At 40.8% G+C, this 25,187-nt stretch overlaps 1 protein-coding gene across 6 annotated transcripts in view; it reads left to right on the forward strand.

Moving 5' to 3' along the window:
• plxna4 (plexin A4) overlaps positions 1 to 25,187 on the forward strand; it is a 255,363-nt gene that overhangs the window by 36,320 nt on the left and 193,856 nt on the right. For 5 of the 6 annotated variants that reach the window (XM_082509992.1, XM_082509991.1, XM_082509993.1 and 2 more), the window contains exon 3: positions 6,378 to 6,560. In XM_082509992.1, coding sequence (XP_082366118.1) covers positions 6,378 to 6,560 — 183 coding nt within the window. Of the gene's footprint in view, positions 1 to 6,377; positions 6,561 to 13,395; positions 14,736 to 25,187 lie in introns of those variants that run through there. The other variant, XM_082509995.1, reaches the window with a different exon arrangement.

The following is a 25,187-nucleotide window of genomic DNA, read 5'->3' on the forward strand; positions in this document are numbered from 1 at the left end:
TCTATGGTAAAAGAATAGTCAGGCTAACTTCATGTGTTAAAATTAACTCTAGCAAAAATACACCCATAGAAAAGGAGGCAGGAGGTAAATTTTTAAAACCTGCATTCCCCTTTATGGCATAGATGGACTTACTTCTCATAAATATTGACACTAAAACAACTTATTTCTGGAAAACTGTCATCTGTAAACATTACAATCATTCTGTATATTGATTACATCATGATTCCACGTGAAAAATAAATGCAAAAATCTCACGATGATGATGATTTTGATGGAAAGGATAGGTTAGTGAGATTAGTGATTAACTCAAAATCAGTGGAGATGTCTATAATCAGGAGGTATAGATTACAGCTGTAGTACCTGTAAACAGAGCTGCTCTGTGCAATACCTGCAAAGTCTCTCAAAAACTGGTGGTCAAGTACTTCACACCTGGCACAGGAGGTATCAGCTGAAATTGGATTCCCTTCGACAGCTCATGCAGTCTGAAGAACATTACCTAATGTCAGCTTCTATGTGAAAGTAAAACTTTTTCTCGAGACACAAAACTGCGAGATTAAAGTTTGCTTAAGAATGTGAAAGAAAGCAAGAAGACTACAGGACCCATTGTTTGATCATATAAGACCTAGATAGCTTTTGTTTGACCCACATGTTGGACCTGAATCTGCCCCTGGGCTAACTGGCAGGGGAGCACTGTGTGATGACATAGTGATACGTGAGCTTTAAGGTGCTGATGACACCATGCCCATGGATATACCAAAACACTGGCTGACAAGATGACACTGCTGCTCTAGAAGCTTTGCAGAAAAGAAATATTGCAGCATAATAATGATCTAAAGCCCACTGCCAAAATCACACGAGATTCTAAAGGAGACCAAAGGGAAATATGACTCGTCCACGTGCTCTGTGCTGCATGACCTGAATTAAATAGAACAATTTTGGAGTATTTTGAAGGGAACGGTAGAGCAAACCAACCCAAAGCAAAGATGGGGAAAAAAATCTAAAAAACTGAAGAATATATTTTAATATACTTTAATTTGTTCCTACTGTTCATTCTCTAACATCAAATGCAATCACTGTAAGGCAATACAATTTGGAATCATTTGACATATAAGTAATATTACACAGGGGTGTATTCACTCATGCACTGTACATATTTATTCATCTTCAGTCCTAATCATTGTTACTGGTTGTCAAAAAAGTCCCCAGGGTCCTATACAAAGAGGAAGATAAGCCTAATTGTGACAGCTCTTGTAGTCCATGTCGACACCTGTACATTCAGACTGAATTTTGATCACGATTCAGTCAGAGAACTGAAAAAAAAGCAGTCTCCTTTGGAATGCCCTGTAGATGCCTTAACAAAGCAGCAAAAAGCAATGAACCTCAGCCATCAGAAAGATTCACTCTGACTACACTGCACATTTATTTTTAAGAAGATGAATTCAGTTTTTGAGTTTATATTCCTGCTTTCCTTTGAATTGTTCTATCCATATATTTTCCTGTCTCTGCTAATGCATATTATTAGGTTTCTGGGTCACTACTTTTTACTTCCACGTGTTGAACTCTTGTTTGCTGTGCAATTCAATTCTCCCCTTTGGTGCTGAGTTCCTATTTCACTTATTATGCCTGAAACAAATATCAGAAAACAAAAAAGCTTGCATAAGGTTGGACAGTTTCCAAAACTGACAGATTTGTGGAGAGGGAAATAGAAAAATCATCTGTGGAAAGAAATGCAATATTTGGACTAAAGAATGAACAAGGAACCCTTAGGAGGGTACATAATGCTGGCACTATATATATATATATATATATATATATATATATATATATATATATATATATATATATATATATATACAGACAGACACACACACAATATAATATAGCAAAGTTTCATCAGATTGCGTTATGCACTTATTACATGCACCTTTACTTTATGGTGGTGGTGGTGTGTGTATGTCATGGTCACAAGTGCAATGGTCAGTAACTGGATAGACTGTGTCTCAGCACAGTGTGAAACACACTCACTCTTAGTCACACAAACAGTGTAGGCTCATCTGAGCTAACAGACTCGATTTCTGTGTATATAGATATACTTTACCTGGTGGTTTTGGTTCTGGTAGAAAATTATATTTTTCTTTTGGACATTAGCTTGCCCCTTGCCAATGCCTCTCCCTTTTTGAATCTGGACTTAGGAATGGGAATAGTGCACATTAGGCTACTCTAGTCATAAAGATGTTTTTTCTTTAACAGGATGAGAGTAATATTGAATGATGGCTATTTTGCCTAAGATACAAGTACCATCATCTTCCTGAACTACTGTGAGTTACAGTTAATGCTCCTACTGCAAAACATAAACAGAGATCTGAACAAGTCTGTTTTTAAATGAGATAAATGGTTACTAATGACCCAGTCAAAACAAAAAAAATCGTTAAAAACTTAAAACTAAGTTTTAGATTGTTTCCAATTGTGAACTGCAAGTTTTCATAAGGAATTGAAATTGAAGTGTAAGCTGTGAGTGTTCTGTGTTTTACTCTAAAACTCCTGTTGCTGCAGGATCTATACAGGAAAAAATGTTTCATTATAGAAAAATCAAATGTTGACATTTTATCTTGCAAAAAACAAAACAAAAAACCCAAACGTTGCAAACCCACTTAGTCATGACATAATTCCCTAATGCCACCAATCATCCTGGCAGGTTAGTCATTTAGCACAGTAGGGCAAAAGGAAAATACCAGATATCCAAGTGGCTAATTATGCAAAGAGCAACTCCTATGATACTTTATTTTCATTGGCTGTTTTGTGAGAGAATGGTCGCCATGTTATAATCAGGAGGTTTACAGTAAAATAAGCTAATCATAGTCAACAAATGTTCAGGGATAAAAATAGATTGATCGGTGAAGTAATTGAAAGTGCCAGAAGCAGGATAATAACCGCAATGAAAAAGAAAAGCTAAATTTGCAAGAAATTGTTTCTTTGGAGCCTTTAGTGGTTGAGTAGTGACAAGTGACATGAAGTAAACGTCTCTGTGGTTTAACGTGTGCCATTAACTTTGGGAACTTGCAGCTGATGGAATGGGCCCTCACAACAGCGCAAGCCCAGATTAGGCCATACATCAGAGAGCGTTGGAGAGCGGATCTCTTTCAGTCCCCCACTAATCGCATTGAGCAACTCTCTCGCTTCCGCGTGCGCTCACTGCCCCCTCTCTCTTTCTCCACTCTGTATCTACTGATTCCTCTGCACAATCCAGAAGAGAGCTCTCTTTGTACTGGTGCTGGCAGGCGGACAGAAGCAGAGAGATGGATATGGCTGAGAGTGACCTGATTCTGCCTCAGTGCCTGGCCTCTGTCCAAATACAGAGACTCTGCTCTCTTGTCCCTCTGTCTTTAGGGAGGAACTCTCTATCTTTCTCCTCTGTTGCTACGCTGTGGGATGCTGGCTGACTTACCTGCCAGGCTTGAGCAAGAAATTAGTTTGTTTACTTTAGAGGCTTTTGAGTAGCTACAGTAGCCTGCTATTATTCAAACAGGTACCACATTTTCAGACATATTCAACTATATTTACCTGTGCATCTATTTGATTTAAATCCAAGACCTCCTATTCCTGTGGACTGAGATGTTTGGAGGGACTGAAACGTCAATGTTTTGGGTCACTCATTTGTTAGCAGAAAAGAAGAGATATTGGGATAAAGAGTGAGCTCATACTGAGTGAACCGAAGGTGATCGCTTGTCTTTGATGAAACACATTATAAAAGAAGGTCCATTGAGAATTAATAAATATGCGAGGGGAAGAAATTAGATGTGCTGACAAAAAGAAGAGGAATAAAACATGTTAGAAGCAGTGATGGCACTGGCAGACAGTCTCATGAGCTATATATTGTTATTTATTTGCCAGTAAGAATTGCCACTTTTGGTGGTTGTGTAATAAAAATGCATCTTCTTCCTGAAAGCACTGACAGACAAAATGTATTTCATTAGATTGCAAAGTGGAGGATGGAGATGGTGGTGATTGGCAACCAGGAAAAATTGTGCGTTAGAGGGAAGAAATGATAAAACAGATGCTCATTTTTTTTTTTTTTTTTTTACACGTAAACACATCCTCTTCTTCCACATGCATCACCCACAGATGCACAGATGTGAATGATGTTTTTGCACTGATGAAACATGATTAATCTTTGCAGGAGTGGCTGCACTTTAGTCATTGTCCAAGGAAGTTTCTAACCACTGAAGCCTGAAATTCTACAAAGCACAGTCCATATTGCTTCTAATAGACTCTGTTAACCTTTGAACCCAAGCATGATGCAGCATTTAGAGGGTGTTTTCTTCCTGTCACATAGATGAGGAGTAATAGTAGTACAAATTGATGCAAGGAAGCTGCATTACACATTACTGAAGAAAAATAGGAGGGGTTTGAAGGGTGGCAGTTGACCCTTTAAGGAATGACCCTGGTTTTCATTGGAGCACCATTAGTCTAGCATAGTGCTACCACATGACTTAGAGGACAGGGAGTGCATTCTTGGCAGCCTCTCATTCTGAAAAGGTCATGTCAGGAAAGGCGAGAAAAGAGAAAAAAAAAAGGGAGAAAGTCTTCTACTTGTATGTTTTCACTGTGCTCCGATATTCATCTTTGTTTAGATTCTTTGGCATCTCTGTCTTATTGGTATCTATCATTTATCCCCTTTTCTTTCTGTCACTCTTCCTGTCCCTTTTTATCCTTATCTCAACCCTTTAACCATATGGCATGATCTTGACCTAAATTCAGGTCATCTCTATCGATCGTTCCTACCGCTCTATACAATCCCACTTTATAGCCCGAGGCTTGCGGCCTAGAGCAACCATGTTCCATTTGTCTAATGAAAGCAGATCCCACACGTCCACTCTGGCTTGGTGTGAGGCTTCTGATGATGATGGTGGCCTTTAGTGACAGCTTGTTTGGAGACACCCAGTAGTTGCAGGATTTCTCGAAAGCCCACAGGGTGCACTTCCAGTAAGAAAAATGGAAAAATGGGTCAAAGGATGACTCTGCCCATCAAAGGGACCTTCACCTGACAGTTCACACTTCTAGATTTGAAAATTCAGTTGGATTTCCGTTGCATGCCAGGATAATCCTTTTGCTATTTTACTATGAAAACTTTTTGATTTTAAATGAATAATTTCGGGTAATGTTAACTTTATGCTGTCAACCTCATTTTGCCAATTATTAATGCTGGACTAATAGTGTACATTTATATTGCATTTAACAAGCTTCCTTTTGACATTCAAAGAACCGTCCAGCAAAATGTAGCTGAATCTGGTGCTTCACCTTTGGATTTATTACCAAATAACTTTTCCAGCGGTACAATTACCAGTGCACAGCTAGTGTGGATTGACTATAAGGCATTGCTCTACTTTTTTTGTCGACTCTGGTGAGGACACTGGTGTCAAAGAAGTGAATCCATTTGCACAATTAATGGCTGACCTTTCAGGATACAGTCAATACAGTAAAGTGTGGCTATCATGAACAATGAAATTTACTGATGGTTTTGATAATTTCTTTTCTTTTTAAGGAAAGCGGTACCACGTGCATTTGCATTTCACCCTGCAGCAAACCACGACATTACGAAGCGATTAATCAAGCAGCGGCTGCTTCAGTCCTAAACTGGAAAAAAAGCGTTTCAACCCATGCGCTCCGAATAATGACCAATCCACCACGCCATTGTTCTCTTATCAAAACCTATAAGTCATTCTGCCCACTGTGACTGCAGAAAATATACCAGCTGACAGGATTAAACACATGCAAACATAAAGTGTAGAGAGGCATAGGACATGAAGCACACCTATCTACATGTAATTACAAAATCACAGCGGCATGTCTACACTGAAAGCGTAACAGAACAACCTCGTCTAGAGTTGTAGTTCTCCCTGCTCTAAATCAGTTTCTATATATATTTAAATGCATTGCAGTGTTTTGCCTCACAGCCCTGTGATAATGCTGCACTGCTTTTCCTTTTTTTTCTTTTTTTTAAACTCAGTTCACGTTGAATCACTTCACATTGGATATCTTGCCGCACAGGCATTTCTACAGTTGCTGTTGCATTGGGTGGACGGTAGGGAATTGTGCCTGACAGAGCAGCCTCTGGCATTATTACAGAACTTGAGGCTGACTGCAGTCTCTTCTTTTTTTCCCCCCACATTTGCTGTATCTTGTGGCCAGCCAATGGTCAGAGATTATCTTTCACATCCAAAATGTTTCTCCACCCTGCTCATCTTCCCTTATAGAAATACCCTTTACAGTCAGATGTTGTATTTTTGTTCTCACGAGAAATTAAGATATGAATTCATAGGAGTTTGCCAAATGAGCACCTCAAAATCTGATTGTGCTAATTGTTGTTTTCCTTGCAGCTCTTGACCATTGACGACGACTTTTGTGGCCTGGACATGAATGCTCCATTGGGCGTCTCTGAGATGGTGAGAGGCAAGCCTCTCTTTTCTGACGCCGTTGACAAAATGTCCTCAGTCATTGCCTACGTCTACAAGAACCACTCACTGGTCTTCGTGGGAACAAAAAGCGGTCAAGTCAAGAAGGTAAGGGAGACAAATATAGGTTGAAAGATAGCACAGATGGTTGAATTGATAGAGGGAGAGATTTGCTTTCTCTCAGTTAGAACGTAGAGTAAGGGCTGGGAATTGGGGACTACTGGATTGGAGGAAGGATAGTAGTAAGAAGGCAGATTGACTTTCAGGCAAATCAGCTGACTCGGCTGTATTCGCAGTAGAAGAGACGTGTGTGTTTGTGTGTAGGTGTGTACATAAAACAGTGGGAGAGCGGATGGAGGAAGTGTGTGTACTTCAGGGTAGAGAGAAAGCGAGTGTGGTGGGTGTGTGTGTGTGTGTGTGTGTGTGTGTGTGTGTGTGTGTTTTGAGGAAAGGGGATCAGGCGTGCCCCTTTGGGGGTTTATTCCTACAGTAAAGCCTATCTGGTATCTCTCAACATCCTCCTCATCCACTGCACCATATATCACACATACACTCGTATTCGCCTGTATCAGTGGTATCCGCTGTACTTTTCCCTCACTTTGGACTTGTATAAAATCCAGAGCCCTGGGGGCCGATTGTAGCACACATCAGCATGTTGCAGAAGTTGCTAGACAGCCCAGATCAGCATGTTGCAGAATTGATTGGATGAAGTTTCTTAGCTCTTCCTCGAGGCAAATTAAGTCATCAGAATAAAATTAAATACATCATTTATTAAGAAATTTAGGCAAATTCATAGCCTGGTGATGAAAGGAACTATGAGTCACTCCCATCCTTTATAATTTAGGGTTTCTCACATCTGTGTGTGTAGTAACTGAATGTTGTAGTAATGATCCTAGGTTACAAAAATATTCTCTAAAAATTTCTAGAATTATTTTAACTAGGGCATTTGTGAGTGTCTTTGTGAACATAACTGTTTGTCTTAGAAGAACATGTCACACTCTGTGTGACAGAAGAGCCTCTAACTCAACAAGATTTGTCTCCTCAGAGTTAAACAGCACTGGATAAGCTGGGCTTTGGAGTGTTGTGGTTACCACCTTAGACTCCCTTCATGCCCCTGTGCCCTCCTGCATGTGGTAGCCCTTTTCAGAGTTAATGGGATGATGCACTGCTGCTAGGTGTGATAGAACTTGGTAGCAACCTGTACTTTCACTGTACTTCCCCACACATTCACACACATTTACACACGCACATATGTATTATAAGGCCATGACTGAGACTAATTCTAGAGGGCGGTTAGGCCAGTGAGTCTTAAAGGCCTGGGGAAGGAGAGGAGCACAGGAGAGATGAGTGAGGGAAGCGAGGTAGGGTTGAGCAGCAGGGGCTGAACAGAGATGAGCTATATTCCAGAAATGAAAGTCATAAAAGGAGGAAGAGCGTTTGTGTGATGACAGTAGAAGGATGAAAAACAGAGGAAACAAAGATACTACTGGGATCAGAATGTGGACCCAGTGCTGAAAGGTCTTCTGCTGATACACACAGGCAAATTGAATGCTATTTCTTCTATAATGTTTATATTATATTGCTTCCACTAAATTCTTGTGTGAATCCAGTCTGCAGGATTGTTCAGATTCATTATATTCAGGCAAAAAGAAAAAAACCCCCTCCAAAATCTAACACACAAAGGTGATCAATACTCTGTGTCAACACAGTTGTACACACATTGGGCTATTACAGCCACATCCTCCCCTCCCATGTATATACTTCCCCTCCCATGTCATTAACTGTATACCATTAGATGACATCACAGGCAATAAAAGACAACAACAAGACAATAAAAAGTCTGAACTTCAGTCCACCTCCTTCATCAGTGACTTTATAACCCCTCGGCTAATGGATGTTGATTTATACACACTCCCCCACCTCACTTGTTCCACCCCTCAGCCCCCTCCTCCTTCTTCTGGGATTCACTCACAGACTGTCTTTCAGTCTCAGTTTTTTTTCACTGTTATTTATGATCTTGTGACTAACACATCACCCAGAGTAAATATAAGCATTTACGGTAAAAGAGAGTGGATCGGGTTTAATGGAGTGGCGTTTCGGTGAGATAAATGTTAGTGTTTACAGGCTCACGTTTATGGCATCATGACGTTGAGCTGGGCAGGGCGCTGAGTGAATTAAATTCAATTTGCCTGTGAAATACTTTAATGTAATAGAGGTTAGAATAAAATTTTGCTAGCATAATGTGAGGCTTGCGGATCAGAGTACAGACGTAGATATGCCATGGCTGTGCTGATTAGATTTTCATTAGCTTAATTTATCATCAAGCCCTTAAACTCATCCTGAACTAAGACAATGCACAACTAACCGAACTCTACCTTAACTTCAAACTAAAATGGAGATCAGTTGCAGGTGACCAGAGTCTGGAGAGTAAGGTTTTCCAGTATTCAGTTTTACTCTTTTTCTTCTCTGTGGCAGTTCTTTTGAGATGTAAGGGCGAGCTTGAATTTCTCACTTCGCACTCATATTCCTAACATATACAGGTTCTATGCTTGTAAAGGGCACACACATTAAAGCACATTCACACAAATCAGCACTTGCCTTAGATGCCCATTAATGCTAAGTGGCTGTATGGCCTAAAGTCTGTTTTGACAGAGTCTAGAGTGAGTGGACTTTGATAACACCATCATGTTATCATATAGAAAGCAGTACTATTAAACAGTGGGGTTTTGTATATGCCCACAACTACAGCCATGCTTGGCTTTTACTGTCTCAAACAAAACGTAAAACTTGGAAACCTTTTCCATGTTTTTTTTTTTTATTATTATAGAGCTGCATTTCCTCTGCACTCTTCAGCAAACTTGCAACTGCTTTCTCCTTGTTTCTTTGCTTTCACTCCCTATTGCCACCTCTATTTGCCCTTCTCTTAATAAGTTCCCTCTTCCTTTTCCCTTCATCTTTCTCACTCCCTCTGTATGTTCTGAATTGAATTGCTGTGAAAGCTCTTTGATGGCTACCTCCTGCTAGTGGAAGTGAATGGACCATATGGCTTCCTTCAGCCAGTCTGTCGGTCAGTTTGTGTGCTCATTGGCCTGTGGCTTGAGGAGGAGATGGGGATATGATGGAGATAAAAGGCTGTGGTTGGGGTAAGGTTTAAACCCATTTACTGCAGGCCAGTAGACACCAGCAGGTCAAGGGGAAAACCTTAACCCCCTGCAGGCTTTGGTTTAGTTCATGGTCATCTGGTCGTACTACACATAAGAGGTTCACATCGGTGATACTCACACGTTGCACATTATTGTTTGAATCGGGATAAGCATGCACACATGCATCAGTGAACACTTGCACCCACACCTAGCAGTCCATCTACACACTACTGGACAAAGGCTGGCCAGGTATCCCCATGGGGCCATGGTTCGAGAGGTGGACTAGGGGACAAGAAGAACGTGTGGAGGGAAAAGAGAGTCGAGAGATGAGATTGAAGGCCACCTGCCGAGGTGCTAATGCATCTCCCCTCTGTCCGTCCCAATGGGGGAGCATTGGCACTCAATACAATGAGCAGCTAACCTTGAACTTGACATGGAAAGGAACAGAAAAATGAGTGAGGCAGTACATGCGAAGGTTGGAAAAGCTCTCTGTCCTAGATACTGGATGCACGCATGGTTCAATCAAAGCCTTTCACAGAATTTGGGGAAAAAGGCAGCTAGCACTCTTTTTCCTGCCTCTACATTTCAATCTGTCCCAGTCAGATGGAGAAAATGGAAGAAAAGAGGAGGTGGGAAGACACAGAGAAAACAAAGAAGAAGATCCAAGAAGAATTTTGTTGATAAGGGAACAAGGAAATGAAAAGAGAGGGTTACGCGGTGGAGAATAAATGATAGTTTACAAAGCTATAGCTTCTTGCAGGAGAGGAGTTGCATAGAAACTGGGAGATCTGTCATTTAAAGTTGTCAGGGGAGATTGCATGAGCAAAAAACAGGTCAATTTCAACACCGAATGGTTAATGTTTGTTGCTGGAAAGGGAAAGGTCAAACTCTCACTTTTGACTCAACCCCTGTCAATTTCTGTTCAAGTGCAATACAGCCTACTGCGCCTTGACTGTCTCATTACCCATCTCTCCAGCAATGGGATTTTCCCCTCCCCTTTGCTATCTGTCTACGGTATCCTCGTCTAATAAATGAACTTTTGTTTTCTAGCTGGCTTTTCTATCAGCACAATAGATTGTGTGAAGATAGATGTGTGCAGGTGTGAGAGATTTTTCTTGAGATATTTATTGTGCTGGACCAGTCCCATATGTTTTACGGGTTGATTGTGTCATTGTTTTGCAAGTGTGTATGCGTTTGTCTGTGCGTGTGTGTGTATGATAGGTTGGTTAGCCCCAGATGCAGATTATTGAAATGGGCTGAGCTGAGCCGTGGTCAGTGGAGCAGAGGATTAACTGCTTAAAGTTAATGATGAAATATGCTTCAGGACGGGGTATGCTATAAACACAATACTCTTGAACACAGGCGCGAACACTCGCACACAGACACAGCTATTATCACCTTGGCCAGTAGCCATTACAAACCCCACCCAGTCGCCCATTCATTCCTGGGCAGTGGTCTAAACCGCTGCAGTGCTCAGCAAGTATTCCCAGAATGTCAATGCTCTCCTACTTTTAAGTATTCCACAGCAGTCTTGCTAGTTGCCTGGGTTTTGTGTGTGTGTGTGTTGCTGCTCCCACACTAGCTTGCAAAAGCCCAGACGTGAGTTGCCATGGTAGCACTGGCTGCTCCAAACGTGCGGAATTAAACGTATAGAGTGGAGGCAAAACACACATGCACGTATCCGAGTGTGTTGTGATCCATTCAGTGTTTAATTCCCAGGGAAGCTGACGGTGTAGCACACACAGTGTAAATATTATGCTGATACAATAAACGGCGTGAATGATAGGATAACCTGATCTGATGACAGCAGGCTGGTATCTGATGACACTGCTGTCCAGCTCATGGCTATGAGGCTGATTTAACACACATTCTAAGAGAGCTAGTGTCTTTGTCTCGCTGTATTAGCGCCTGCTGTTACTCTGCTAAGGGAAAGTCTAAGGGAACGTCCTCCAACATCTTGCACCCTCCTTCACCTAATGCTTCGTTTCTTGAGTCTTTTAGTGCACCATTCTTCCCAGCCAGTTGTTTTTCTATGGATCGTCTTCTGCTAAGTGCTTGGTGGACAAGGTTTACTTAGGCCTCTACCCCAATTCCCATTCCTTCTCTACAGTTATGGGGTTGGTTAATAGCCTGTGTGTGCATTTCATATTTGTATATGAGTCTCTCTATATATATTGGTCAATTGTGTGCAGAAAATCATGGGAGCTAATGAGAAGTAAAGTCCATTAGTGGCCTGGGAAGAGGATCAGAAGACAGTGATTGCCTCGTGTGCCACGACAAAAACCCTCATTCAGTAGCCAGGCCGTCTGAATGGGCAGAAGGCAGAATCCGTGTTGTATTCACTAAGGAAGCCTTAGCTTTAGCTTGGGGATGATATGAGGTTGTGTTGAACAGAGGAGGGAAAATGGGGGTAGGAAAAGTAGAAGAGCAGGGAAATTAAGTATGGTTTAAGGCAGTGGTTATGTGAGATAAACCAGAGAGAGAAATGTTGAGTAAATATAAAGTTGCATGAATATGATTCATGTCGTGGTATCAGCTTCTTCAGCCAACTCCAACTTCATTTGTTTTATTTCAGATTTTGTAGACTCCTTGGACACACTAAAGTTCTCCATCATTGGATGGTGGGTAGAATGAAACATGGAATTATGCTAAGTTAAATGAAACCATAATAAGAGACGCATAAAGAGCTCCGGACAGAGATATACTGTGTGAGTGAGAGAGTAGAAAGAGGCTGGATGCAGAGCAAAACAGAGTGAAAAATAATCCAGCACAGAATGGCAAAGCTCGAACTTATCCAGCAATAAAATTTCTGAATCAGTCAGATCAGACACTGACTGTAGCTTGGCCTGCCAGCTTGTACAATACCTGTGTTGTAATGTCTGACTGAGCCAGTGTATGAATAGTGCAGGTAGTTGTCTGGAGAATTCACAGTGAGGGAGCTGGGGTTTTATCTATCTGCCTCCTTATACTGAGCTGTCACCTCTAGCCTTACCAATAATATGAGTGCATCTGACGCAGAGCTTCTCCTGTTATGTGCTTCGTGTGAGAAAGTGCAACTTCAGACAATGCTTGGACCCGATTCTCCCCACATCATCCAGAGCTGATGTGTGGAAATGGGTTAGGCGTTTAGTTAGGAAAGCAATTTCTCCTTTGATTTAGACACAGTATCTCATGGTGCTCGGGTAAGCAAAGTCAGCAGTGGCCTGACTCAACAGATACACAAAGTGCCCTGCTTTAGTGGATGACATTGCTTGTGCATTCAGTGTACTTGGCTGCTAGCCTTTGTGTGTGGGTGTGTGTGATCGTATGTAAAAATAGCTGTTCACGTTACTTGTGTCATTCAGGGGGTGTATTTATAGATGCCATTGCTGTAGCATGGCCTTATCCCTTCTTTCCAAGGTTTCTTTATAATTGATGAGCTGTCAGGAGCTGAGCCGGGCTGAGCACACATGCATGTACACACACAAAACCAAACCTTGGTAACCAGCTGCTTCACTGCAGGTTGACACCACCATGTTTGCACACACACACGCGCGCACTCGGTGGTTTTAAGCTCCAGCTGGAGGTATCACAAAGGTGAGCCCCCAGCTATGAATGGCCCATGTGGTGTTGCAGACTGTTGTTTATATTGCAGTAACTCAATGATTTGCTATAACAACTCTTAGTCATTTAAGTATCTCAGTGTATAGTTCGATGTTATATTATAGGTATACTTAATGCTTTCCAACCTTCAGCTGAAATTGAATTAATATGCAGATACAAGGGTTGCTCAGATGTTTTTTTTTTTATTATTTACACAGATCTTCACTGAAACGAGAAGGAGGAAGAGTGGGTGAACAGCAGCAGAAAGCAGAGCTCTGCACTGAGAGACTGAAAGAGTGTAGAGGGCAAAATTGGCAGGCAAGAATAAAAGATGAAAGCTACAGAGATGGAGAGAATATTGAGAAAGGGTAAAGTGAGAGGGTGAGAGTGGTGAAATGGAGTTTGATGTTCATTTCACTCTTGTGAGTATGTGGCAGCATATTGAGCTATGAGTGATTTGAGTGGCTATTCTCCACAGTGTGTATGTGCATTTGAATGGCTTGAGCCAGCAGAGAAGTTAGAGAGTGGCGAACTTCAGTCTGATCTCTGTGTTTCTTGACAGTTTGAACTTTATCTGACCCTGACATGTTGTTGGCTCAGGGTTAAGATGAGGTTACCTATTTAGAAGGACAAGTAAGGGTCTGGGGACATAAACAGATCAAAGGGCTGCCAAGGAATCTGGAGTCTATGCTTTGATCCCATGTATAATTCATGCCTGATGTTTATTAATTTCCTAACAGGGCTGTTAATCTAGTACTAAAATGTCAGGATTTTTAGACCTTGGGAAAGACCTTTTATTTTGTCAGTTTAAATTATTTTCTTGTCTTATTTTGCGTGCGTTTGAATACATTTTCCCTGGTGTGGAGTAAAACGCTGCAACCGTATTTCTCTTTTGACTGTTGAATTTATGATGTGTGGACATGACATGAATTTTGGCTAGCACTGCATCTAATGCAAGCAAATGCCTTCTGAACATTACAGCTATCAGTGAGCTACTTGAAAAGTGGGGCTTCACTTTGTGAATGTGGTGGATGCCTAATTTGGATCCCTTTTTAGTAAATATACAAGGAGCTTGTTAGTATCTCAGATAGTGTGCTACACCGTCAGCTGGCATTTCAGCTGTGTTAAGATGGCTTTAAGAAACTTCAAACAGAAGGAAGATGGCAGGTGAATCACAACAGACAAAAACACCTGCAGAAAAGAGTTTTTTTCCTTTCATTCTTCTCCCCCTTCCTGTCCTTATATATGTCTGTCATTCTGTGCTTCCTTCCTCTCCCTTTTCCTCCACCCTCTATTCTAATTAACATGTTGTGTGACTGTCCAGTGAGAAAAGCTGGCAGCTTGTGTGTGTTTACAAGCTGCTCACTCGGATAGCTTTGCCAGGCAGTCATGGGGCTTCTATTATGAAGCATTCTAAACTTAGTCAAACCTTTTTTCTGTTTTTTTTATTCAGTTAAGCGCCGTCACTAACACTGACGTTTGGTTAGTAACCAGTTTACTTACAAATGCGTCACATGAAATAAGCCGTGTTATCATTTTGACATCAACAGATCAAGACAAAAAACTGTAAACAATATACAACGAGTTATGTTTATCATTTGACTCATCCAGAGTTACGGTATGTTTAAAAAAGCCTCCATTTCTAGTAACTTTAAAATTTTAACTGCACTTAATGTTGTCACTTAATACAAATACATGCAACTGTTCTTCGTGCACGACAGCTTTAAAATAAGGTGAAATCAAAAAGCTATGAGACATATAATACTGATACAAATTGAAAAGCATACCAGATTTAAATCCAATTTTCCCTTCAAGGCCATTTCAGCTGTTTTTTTTTCTTTTTCTTTTTGGATTGCTTTAAAACATCTGCAATTCCAACGTGATCTCAAACCTGAAAAGATCAACTTTGAGAATCTGACCAGAGGTTCATGCCAAAAATCATGGTGATGATGAGAACTGAGCAGTTTAAAAAACCAGTTTAACCCGGAAGTGTGAACAGTGTTTAAGCCCAAAAGTGGTATATCAGGTCAGCTGCACTACCAGGGTTATACTTAACATTTTTTCCATCATTCATATGAGTATCCACCAAGGCCAGACCATCAACATGAAGTTCTGCTGTAACCTCCTGAGATACCCGAGGGAGAACATTCAGCAGAAACATCCTGATTGCGCTAACAGCATGCTAGTGCATTATTATTTTGGCCACACAAACTCCAAACCCCTCATATCATTCACCACAGACCCTACCTGGTTCTTCGTCCTCTCCCCTGAAATAAAATTCAAGTTGAAGGGGTGATTTGTGACATACTGAAGGAAATCCAAGGGAACCAAGGGACATTTTTTGCTTGTTTTTGATGTTGAATCCAAAAAGATCCTCTAGACAGATTTCCATGTCACACAAACACATGCAAGTACTTATATGCATAATATACAGGGAAACAAAAAGTTGTAAGAAAGCAAAAAAGCAACTAAAATATTATGAGAAAACATCTGGATTCTAATATACAAACATCCTAAGCATAATTAAAATAATTGAATTGTATTAATTTTATTCACAGACATCCAGATGGTAGAAGATAAGCATTTCGATCGACCTCTCTCTGAGAGCGTATATGTGCTCAGACAGTTAATTAGCAGCTCTGTTAACATTCTTCGGCCATATAACAAGCCCGTGTCAAGCTACCACAGGGGTAGATAATTATGCCCAAGCTCTCTCTCTGTGCACCTCTCTCTTCCACTGATTGATCATTAAGTAGGTAACCACAGAGAAACACTCCAAGCATAGCTGCCTCTAATACACATACAAACACACCTACGCAGGCACAAACTTCTACTCATGTCAGCAGTGGGTGAAAAGATAAGGAATCACCAGCTATAGCACGGGAAAAGAAAGTTTACAGTTGCTCCACTCATATAAAATTTAAGCGTATAATTTCTCATTCAGGTTTTGCTTTATGCATAAGTATTAGCCTGCGTGTCAAATCATTGAATGGCCGTAGTTAATTTGTGCTCCAGAAGTAGAAAATCAATACAATGTCTAGCAACTAATCACACAGTGTGTTCCTGTACATTCCAGTAGATAGATAGCTAGCAGTAATCCTGGCAGGGCCAGAGTGTAATTTCCCATCAGCACCTCCCATACTGCAAATTTATGTTCTTGTACCCAAGAATAGCATTTAAACCACACAAAGAATAGAGGCAGAAAAAAAACTGCCCCAAACTCCACATTTAATATTTAGTTTTTCTGTCAAAACCAGTCGTAACTGAAGTTCCTGATGAATGAGGATTAGTTCATTTCATTAAAATCCAATCAAACGTTCCTCATGTTGAGTATGTCTTTTTAATTTCACGTTACACAGACTTGCATCATTTTGCATGTAATTAATTTATCTTAACATTATTAGTAGATGATCTGTCTTTCCCCATCTTTTTTTTTTTTTTTAATATTAGTGGTAGTTTGTGACATGTAGCATCCTTATATCTCCAGTTATGCATATCCTTTGGGTACTTGGAAGCTAAATAACCCCACTTCTAAACCTCAATTTTTTTCACCAATATTGCTTTCTCTTCAAATTTCTGTGATGTATGGCTCAGGTTTGTGTAGCTATAGAGGACACATCACTGCAGGTGAGCCCACTGTCTCTCCTCCTTCTATCACTGCTTCCTTCCTCGCACGCCTGTAGCCAATCATTGCTCACCGTAGGTCTTTTGGGGTAGTCAGCACCCCTGCGCACCTTTTCCTTTCCTCTACCTCTTCTTTCTCTCTCTCTGTCTCTCTCTGTCTCTCTCTCTGCAGTGAATAGTTTGCCTCACAACTGGGTCATTCTCTCCCCTCCCTGCAGTAAATGCTAGCAGGCAGTCAGGCAGGAAGGGCTAGGCTAGGCTGCATCTCATAGCTTTAGCTCAAGTGCAAGGGGACTCCTGAGACTGCAGATGCAATAGTGTACTGTTGAGTGGGCTGTTTGTTTGCATGTATGTGGGTGTATTTAAACCCGATGAGATTACAGGTAAACTGAGGTGGAAAAATGCACGTGAGTGAGAGACATACATCAGTGAGACATTGTCTTACCGCGTGCCTGCCGGTATATTGTGTTTATGTGTTTAGAAGCTTCCGTTAGCCACCACACGTATTAAGTCTCTTGCAAACATCACCTTCCTTGAGCAGCACCTGTTTGTTTTGGTTTATTTGCACATTCTTATATTGCTTAGCTTCTCCTCCTACTCATCTCACATACACACAAAGACACACATACACCCTCTAATGTAGGTGCGGTGGTGTATGCGAGTTGCAATTTAGATTACACTGACTTGCCCATTAGATAGATGCAAGTGTAAACATCTTTAAAAGGGTCCCTGGGTCTGTTTGTCTGTCTGAAATCAAGACACCGAAGTGCATCTCAGGTAGGGAAACTACTATATACACACAATGCCAGGAGAAATGGAAAGTAAGATTGAGAGAGTAAATAAATAAATGAGATGGAGAAAGGGTGTGAGACTGAGAGGAATGCTGGGAGAAAGATGAAAAAGATGGAAGCAGCACGTAAAGAGAGACAACATCTTGCCCACCTATCCCCAGTCTTTTCCTTTTGTCTCACCTACTCTCCACACCCTTTCTTTTCCCATCCCCAACACAGAGCTTAATAAGTGGATTTTTATCTCAGTTACACCAGCCTTCCCAAAAGCTTGTGGGCGCTTTTCCCCCCAGCTGCACACATAGAATTTTAATTGCCTCTATGCAGTTAGAGACACTCCTAGTTTTTAAGGAATGAGGCAGAATTTGTTGAAAATGAAGGTTTTTAAGTATCGCTTGTGTCTGGATGCATGCAATATGTTCCATATTCTGATGCCTTCACTTTTTTGCGCAATTTTGTTGTGGAGTTAAATTCAAGTTCATAAATTTGCCATTTTGCCAATGAGTCTGCATTTCAAGACTTAATAAAAACAAATCTTTGTACATTAAAAGGGACCAAACTGAAGTTTCATTAAGTAAGTATTCAGACCACCTCGCAGAAGACAGATTTCATAGTAAATGAAGATTAAAGTATTCTTGTCTACAGCACAGACTTTACACAGGTGGATTTGGGCAGGTTATCCCATTCGCTTTAGCAGATCATTCACACTGGATGGAAAGTGCACTGTAATCTTCAGCTTTACTCCACAGATGTTAGTGATTATGAGGTTTAGGTCTGGTCTCGGGCTGGGCTATTCAAGGACAGTGAGAGAGTTGCCTTAAGGTACTCCAGCTCCGTTGTAGCTGGATTTATTGTTCTCTCAGCTCAGAGAAGGACCCCTGTAGCATGATGCTAAAATAACTAATGCTTCACTAAAGAGATCTTATTAACTAGGTCAATGTCACAGATAAAGTTTCTTGGTGTCTTCAAGTCAGATGTCTTTTGCATAAAAGTGGCTTTTGTCTGTGTACTCTAGGATAAGGGCCTAATTGATGAAGTGCTGCTGAGATGGTTGTCCTCCTGGCAGTTTATCTCATCTCTGCAGAGGACACTGTTAGCATGAGTGTTGAATTCTAAGTGACCTCCTTCACCTTCACACACTCACCCTTGCTGGGTTTAGAAAAAGAGCAATTCTACAAAGAGTTTGGTGGTTTAATTGGTGGTTTGGTGGGGTTCTTCTAACTCCATGACTTGTTTTTGCCCAGATATCCAGTGTGACTTGCGGAAGCTGTGTGCCTTTTAAGAAAATGCACTCAGTGAATATATTTTGTCACAGAAATCAGGTTCTAGATACAATTAAAACAAAAAGGGTTGATAATTTGGAGTACCAAAGCAAAGGGTCAGAAACATGAGGCATTAGTTGGTTTTATTTTTGATTGATGGAAAAAAATTGTAACCATTTAAAATGCAACTTCACAGCAAGAAAAAAGCATGCACAAAGTGATAACATCCTGAATGCACACCTCTAATATTTCATTTGTTTTTGCTGCCTAGCCCCATAATGAATGGCGTTCTTTCTTCTCTCTCGTTTCCTCTGCCCAGCTTTCAAACACTCATGAGCAGCTTTAACAATCCATACTTTACACACATGCACAGATAATAATTTCCATTTCCATTTTAGTACATACAACTGAAAGAAACTGAGTGTAATAAAAAAGAAAATAAATCATAATATCGTGTCAAATGTTTCCTCCACTAACAGTCAAATATATAATTCTGTGCCAGCACTAGAAGAGCTTTGCAATTGGTCTCAACCTTATGGTTTCCAGCTGAGCTAGTGTAACAAGTTTTAATATCGACAAGTAAAATAATATATACGCCTGTCATCAACCTGTAAGCAAACAGGTAAAAAGCACTGGGAGTACCACGTGTTCCTATGTGTGGAAATTGTCTGACAGCAGCCAGCAACACCTTTGTCCAATAACTTCTTATTGTTATAGTCAAAGATATAGGTTATTCATCACAGTGGTGCTGAAACCTCCCAAGCTGGTGCTGCACGTGCTGAGAGGTGTGAGTGTGCATGTTTTAGTGTGTCCTTGTATCAGTAGCACCTGCCTAAATCCCTTAAATGCCAGCACCAACACTATATATATATTTTTATCCCTTTTTCCATGTCCTTGATTCCTGACACTTGAGCACAATGGGAAGTTTGACTTCCAAGGACATATTGATGCGCGCACCCCCCCAGCCCCAGTTTCCTTTTTTTTTTCTCTGTTTTCATTGTGAAATAAAACTCAACGCAGCATTTCATCTACTACGCTCCTCCCTGGAGATGGAGGCCTAGTTTTTGCTCCCCATATGTAATCAACCTCTCCCCTTTCATTAAAGTTAAACCCTTAGTGCAGAAGGGAAGGAGAAAAACCTTAGGAGTTTGGATACAGGGAGAGGATGTAGGGAGGGGATGACAACAACAGAAAAGGTGCACACACAAAGAGAGAGAAAGCTGGAGATTGTATTTACTGGATATGTAATAAAACATGGGGAGAAAAACTGACACGTCTTTTAGTCTGATTTCAAATTCACACCCAACATTTTAACTCTTTTTTTAATTGTTGTTTTTTTTGTTTGCTTTTTGAAAAAAATCTGTGACTGTATTTGACTAACAAAGAAATGAGAGAGCCAGTAAGGCACAAGGCTGTGGCTATCTGTCTGGTTTGGCTCTCCAGATTTGTTCTCGTTAGGCCATTATTGCCGTTTAGTCTCAGCTGCCTGCTCCTACAACTGGCAAACCAACCAAACCACTGTCCTCCTCTCCTTCTGCCACCACCATCATTGTTGGCTCTCATCCGCAGTAGCAGCTTAACTGTGAGCTCCAAGTCAGTGAGTCTCTGAAAAGTAAAAAAAAAAAAGAAACATCTACAGGGTGTGTGTGCATTCTTAGCAGGAGCTTATGTGACTGCTGGAGTTCAAACCCAGTCTGTCCTTACTTTAGGTATTTTTAATGGAATATCCAAAAATGCAACCATCAAATGTGCATTAAAAGACAACACGGCATGCTTCATTCTTGCATCCTGTTGCATCATTATCACATTTTAAATATGCTTTTAAAGGTGGATGTTGTTTTAGCTGTATTTATTCTCACAAATACCTTGTGTTGTGATACAATGCCCTACAGTTTATGCTCTAATTCCCTACCGGCTTAGCACGCTACAGATGTAACTGTGTGTGTTAGAACGTGTTGGCAGGCACCCTCTTTCACACAGCGTGGGCTAAAGACTTGGCTGACGAAGACAAGCGAAGGGAGACACGTTCCGAAATGGAAACATCAGCTTGCTTCAACCAGACGGGTGCAGAAACAGGACAACAAGGGAGGTAGCGAGGGATGCCAGAGAATGTAGGAGTTCTCTCCTCATTATGACTTTTTTACTTTTTTAATTTTCAGGCTTACACGTTTTCCCACAGGACTGGCTTTTTCTGTTTGTCAGTCTCCCCGTCATCGAATGTTCTCCTTGTCCAGGCTGCGCTCCTTATGTTTTTAACATTGCTCCTCGGTGCTGATTTCTAACTCCACGCGGCAATCTTTCTCAAGATCGTCAGGCAGGTTAGCAGCTGCTGGACGAGCCACTCAATTCTGATTCGCACGTGGAGCCAGCGTGTCTATCAGTAGTTGAATAATGAGCTCTTGATGCCAATTTGGGAGCAGTGTAGTTTTTTTTTGTTTTGTGGGTGGAGTGGTGGGCTGTTGGGTGGGGGAAGTGCATTTTGGATAATATGCAAAACGAACAAAACGAGCAAATGAGGAGGAGGAATGAAGGGTGCATTCTTATCTCTTAGGAGAATATTATTTAGGCTTCATTACTCCCTGAAGAATGCCCCACAGAGCTCTGAGCCATAAAAATGTTTTTTTCCTTTTTGCTTATGAATATATTAAATGATAGATTTTACATTCTTCCTCCTTCATCACTTGTGTTTTCTTTCTCTTTATTGATTGTTGAAGCTAAATGCTCTTTATCTCCCCTTTCTGGAGAGGAATAACTATAAATACACAGTGGGTTTTCTTTTTTTGGTCCCATAATTGTTATATATCTTCTGATCTTCTCTTCACATGCTGTTCATATGTTTTCTAAAACTTCAAGTCTGTAATAAAAACGGTGTTTTATGGAAAATCACATCTAAGGTGTGTATATGTAACAATATATTAGCATCTCTATATTGGGTATTGCTGTCAAGTGGGTGTAATCAACATGATAAGATTTGTTAACGCTATAGCGCAGCAGTTGTGCTCTTTTAGGAGTGTTAGCCACAATGCAAGACCATGGCAAGCAACACTTACGTAGTGTTATATAGCCCTTTAAATCCCATCCACTGTCCTGATGAAATAAAGCATGTTTACATCACTGCATCTTTTCATGTCTCAGCAAATCATCACTCTGCTCCTCTAAACAGTCGCATGTTTTGTTGTGCTCACTCCCGGCACACTTAAACACTTAACTTCCTCATGTTAAATGGCCACTAATTCTCTGTATCAGGGGATTATGCATAATTGATTTATGGATGGGGAGTGAAATTACTCATCAGCTGAGAGAAAAAGGCATTTTGTCTTCCGGCTGGAGCGTGCTAAACAGTATTCTCAGATAATTGAGGAGATGTGCTTGTGCTCAAGGCCATCTATGCAGCCTATGTTAATGCAGTTCAATTCAGTAAAAACTGCTTGTCAAAAACTTTGAGAAATGGCACAATCAATACCTGCTACTAACGCTTTAAAGAGACAAATGGATGTGAGTATTGTTAGCAGGCCAACACAATATACAGAATACACAGATATAAATGTATACCGTACCCATAAAGCTATTCTCCTCTTTGTTGCTCAACTTGCTGTAGTTTAAGACTCAGAGCTATGAAATTGTCCCGCTTCATGCCAACAGACTGTAATAACCTTTTATACCGTCTCAGTTGGATATTTTCCCTCGTATGTGTGCGCGTGCACGTTTGTGTGTCAACAGAAATGTGAGCCAGCCCTGAACACTAACTCATCAAAAGTGATTCACTGTGGTAGCAAACAGTAGGGAAAGGATCTGTGTCTACACTACAACTGATATGGCAGATCCATTTCAGTACAGTTTGATGTTTTCCCTGAGCTCTGTGTTAATAAACGGCTGCTTTCTGAAAGTAAAGGTATGTCTCCCCTCAAGTTTCCCGCACAGTGATAGCATATCTAGACTGCAGCTGTTGCTAGGGTCTGTTGCTAGGCAACTATTTATCTACTATTATGGGATTTGGTGGAGCTCAACGGGGAAGTTAACTGGACAATTTGAAATTCTGCTTTGCACACGATTTGGCGTCAAATTATGCATATTCATGTCACAAGTGGGCAGATTTCACTGCAGTGCAATATACCCTTTTTTTCTAAAAGCTTCCATTAACTTTTCCATCTCTGTTGTTTTCATTTCCTGCCTTATTTCTTTTCTCTTTCCTTTTGTGATGGTTTGCTCCTTCCTCAATAGTCTTCCTTCTGTTCAGATAGTAGTGTTTATTTAAAGTCTGTGGGCACATTCAAACCTGTAAATGGTGCACAACATTTCGATGTAGTTTCCAAGTAAAGGAAATGATGTTTCCTTTAAATGATGTGCAACATAAGCAACAGGTTGTGGAGTGTGCTTACTCTAGTTCTGTTTAAATGCATCAGCAGCGAGGTGTATGCAAACCCACTAGTATAAAAGGCATTACAGACAATGAATGACCTGCCACAGATCCAACCCTTGGGTAAGATAACAGGGTTTTTCACGCACCACGGTTTCCATTTAGAACAGAAAAAAAGAAAATCTATAACTTTCTTCTTGCGTTTTCTCAACCTTTCCGTTCAACGGCTCCTGTTCACGTCTCCTTGCTTGCCTCCTTGTCTGCACTTGGGTCCTCATTTTAAATGTAGCATTTCTGCCATATGCTTAAACCTGCTCACTCCACACACAGACATAATACACACACACACACACACACACACACACACACACACACACACACACACACACACACACACACACACACACACACACATTTCCTATTCCCCTCTCCGTCAGTTGATTGTTTCACTCATCCTCACGTGCTTCATAGGCGACTCCTTGACCTTCTCAGCCCATTTATTTAAAATATTACTCAATCTAATCTAACACACTCTACAGGGCTATGTGCACACCAATGCAATAAATACACATACACACACTGCCATTATATCATTGAGGTGGGCACTCAACTCAATGTCAACTCCAGCAGTGTGGGCTCACTGTTGGACAGGAAAAGGAGATGATTGATACCAGTCAGTGGCAAATTTGCATGCCAATAGGACTATGAATAGGCACTGATGGAGTGAAGGGGTAATTTCCTTGCAGACATATAAAAACATCTTCTTCTCCATCTGGAAGACAGACTATGTAAGATTTTTCTACTGGGCTCCATAGTTTTATATATTTATATATTTAATTAGTTGCATGACTTGAAGTTCTGACATAAACTGCAGTGGTTTTGGTGGCTTCACATTAATATCACATTGTGTTTCTAAAATACTGTTTATTTTAATGGTTTAATATACATTTTCCATAAAACACCACAGTTTCTGGACTGATAGCTTCACTAATGAAAAAAAAAAAGATCAATATCCATTACTGAAGAGTGTTAGTTAAGGTTAGGGATTGTTTTCACAATACAAAGTAATAAAAAGTAGAAACTAGTTGTGGTGAAAGTGGTAAGCCATAAAGCTTAGATTGTTTTGCTAAAAAGCATAGGCATGGTTGCGTTTATGGGTTTGTTTTAACAAGCTAATACTTGCTTATGGGCGCGATGACTGAAATGTAGTATGGGAAGTGCTTTTACCGAAACCGAACGCCCATAAAGACAATGGAAGAGAACTTGTGTGAGTGGAAATGTGTTTTTGTCCGTAAGTGTGTATGTATATGCTGTTAGGGCTTCTGTCCGAATGATTAATGATCCTGGAGGCTAAGAGGAGTGTGTCTATAAAACACCCCAGCAATCCTTTTCCCTTTTCTGCCATCCCTCATCCTTTCATCTTCTCCTTTTTTCCTTCAACTAAAATCCCTTTTTTTGCTTTCTCTCTGCCTCCCCTCCCGTCTCTGATTTATCTGTATTTGTCTCTGCTATCCAACTATAATTCCTTCCAAGCCTCTTCTTTGTGCAAAAGGTCTGGTGGCAAATAAATGAGGGACACAAAATTTTACAGCAAATTCACAGTCTCCCCTTTGCAACAATTAACACAGTTAACACCTGAGGGGACAATGCAAGAGGAGACAAGTAGGGACATAGAGACTGAGAAAAAGGAGAAACCCCGCTGAGTGGAAGACCGACAGGGGGGTAGTTTGACTTTCTCATTCAGAACAGCACAGTTACACGTGTTAATCCCTCGTCAAGGATCTAGCTGCATTGGTCAGTCTGTGCCAGCCGGGCAATAGGAATCTGGCGTTACTATCAATAGGAGATTATGGAGAGAAAACAGGAAGCTGGGAGTGTGCTCACTGACAGAGAGGGTGAACCATAACTTAGCTTTTGTTTGGTAATTATTCACCATGCTTCAGTGTAATTATGTTTAAATGACACTTTAGGCTAGAGTG

This window comes from Aulonocara stuartgranti (genome assembly GCF_965226115.1).
Source record: "Aulonocara stuartgranti genome assembly, chromosome: 17".
Classification (NCBI taxonomy): Eukaryota; Metazoa; Chordata; class Actinopteri; order Cichliformes; family Cichlidae; genus Aulonocara; species Aulonocara stuartgranti.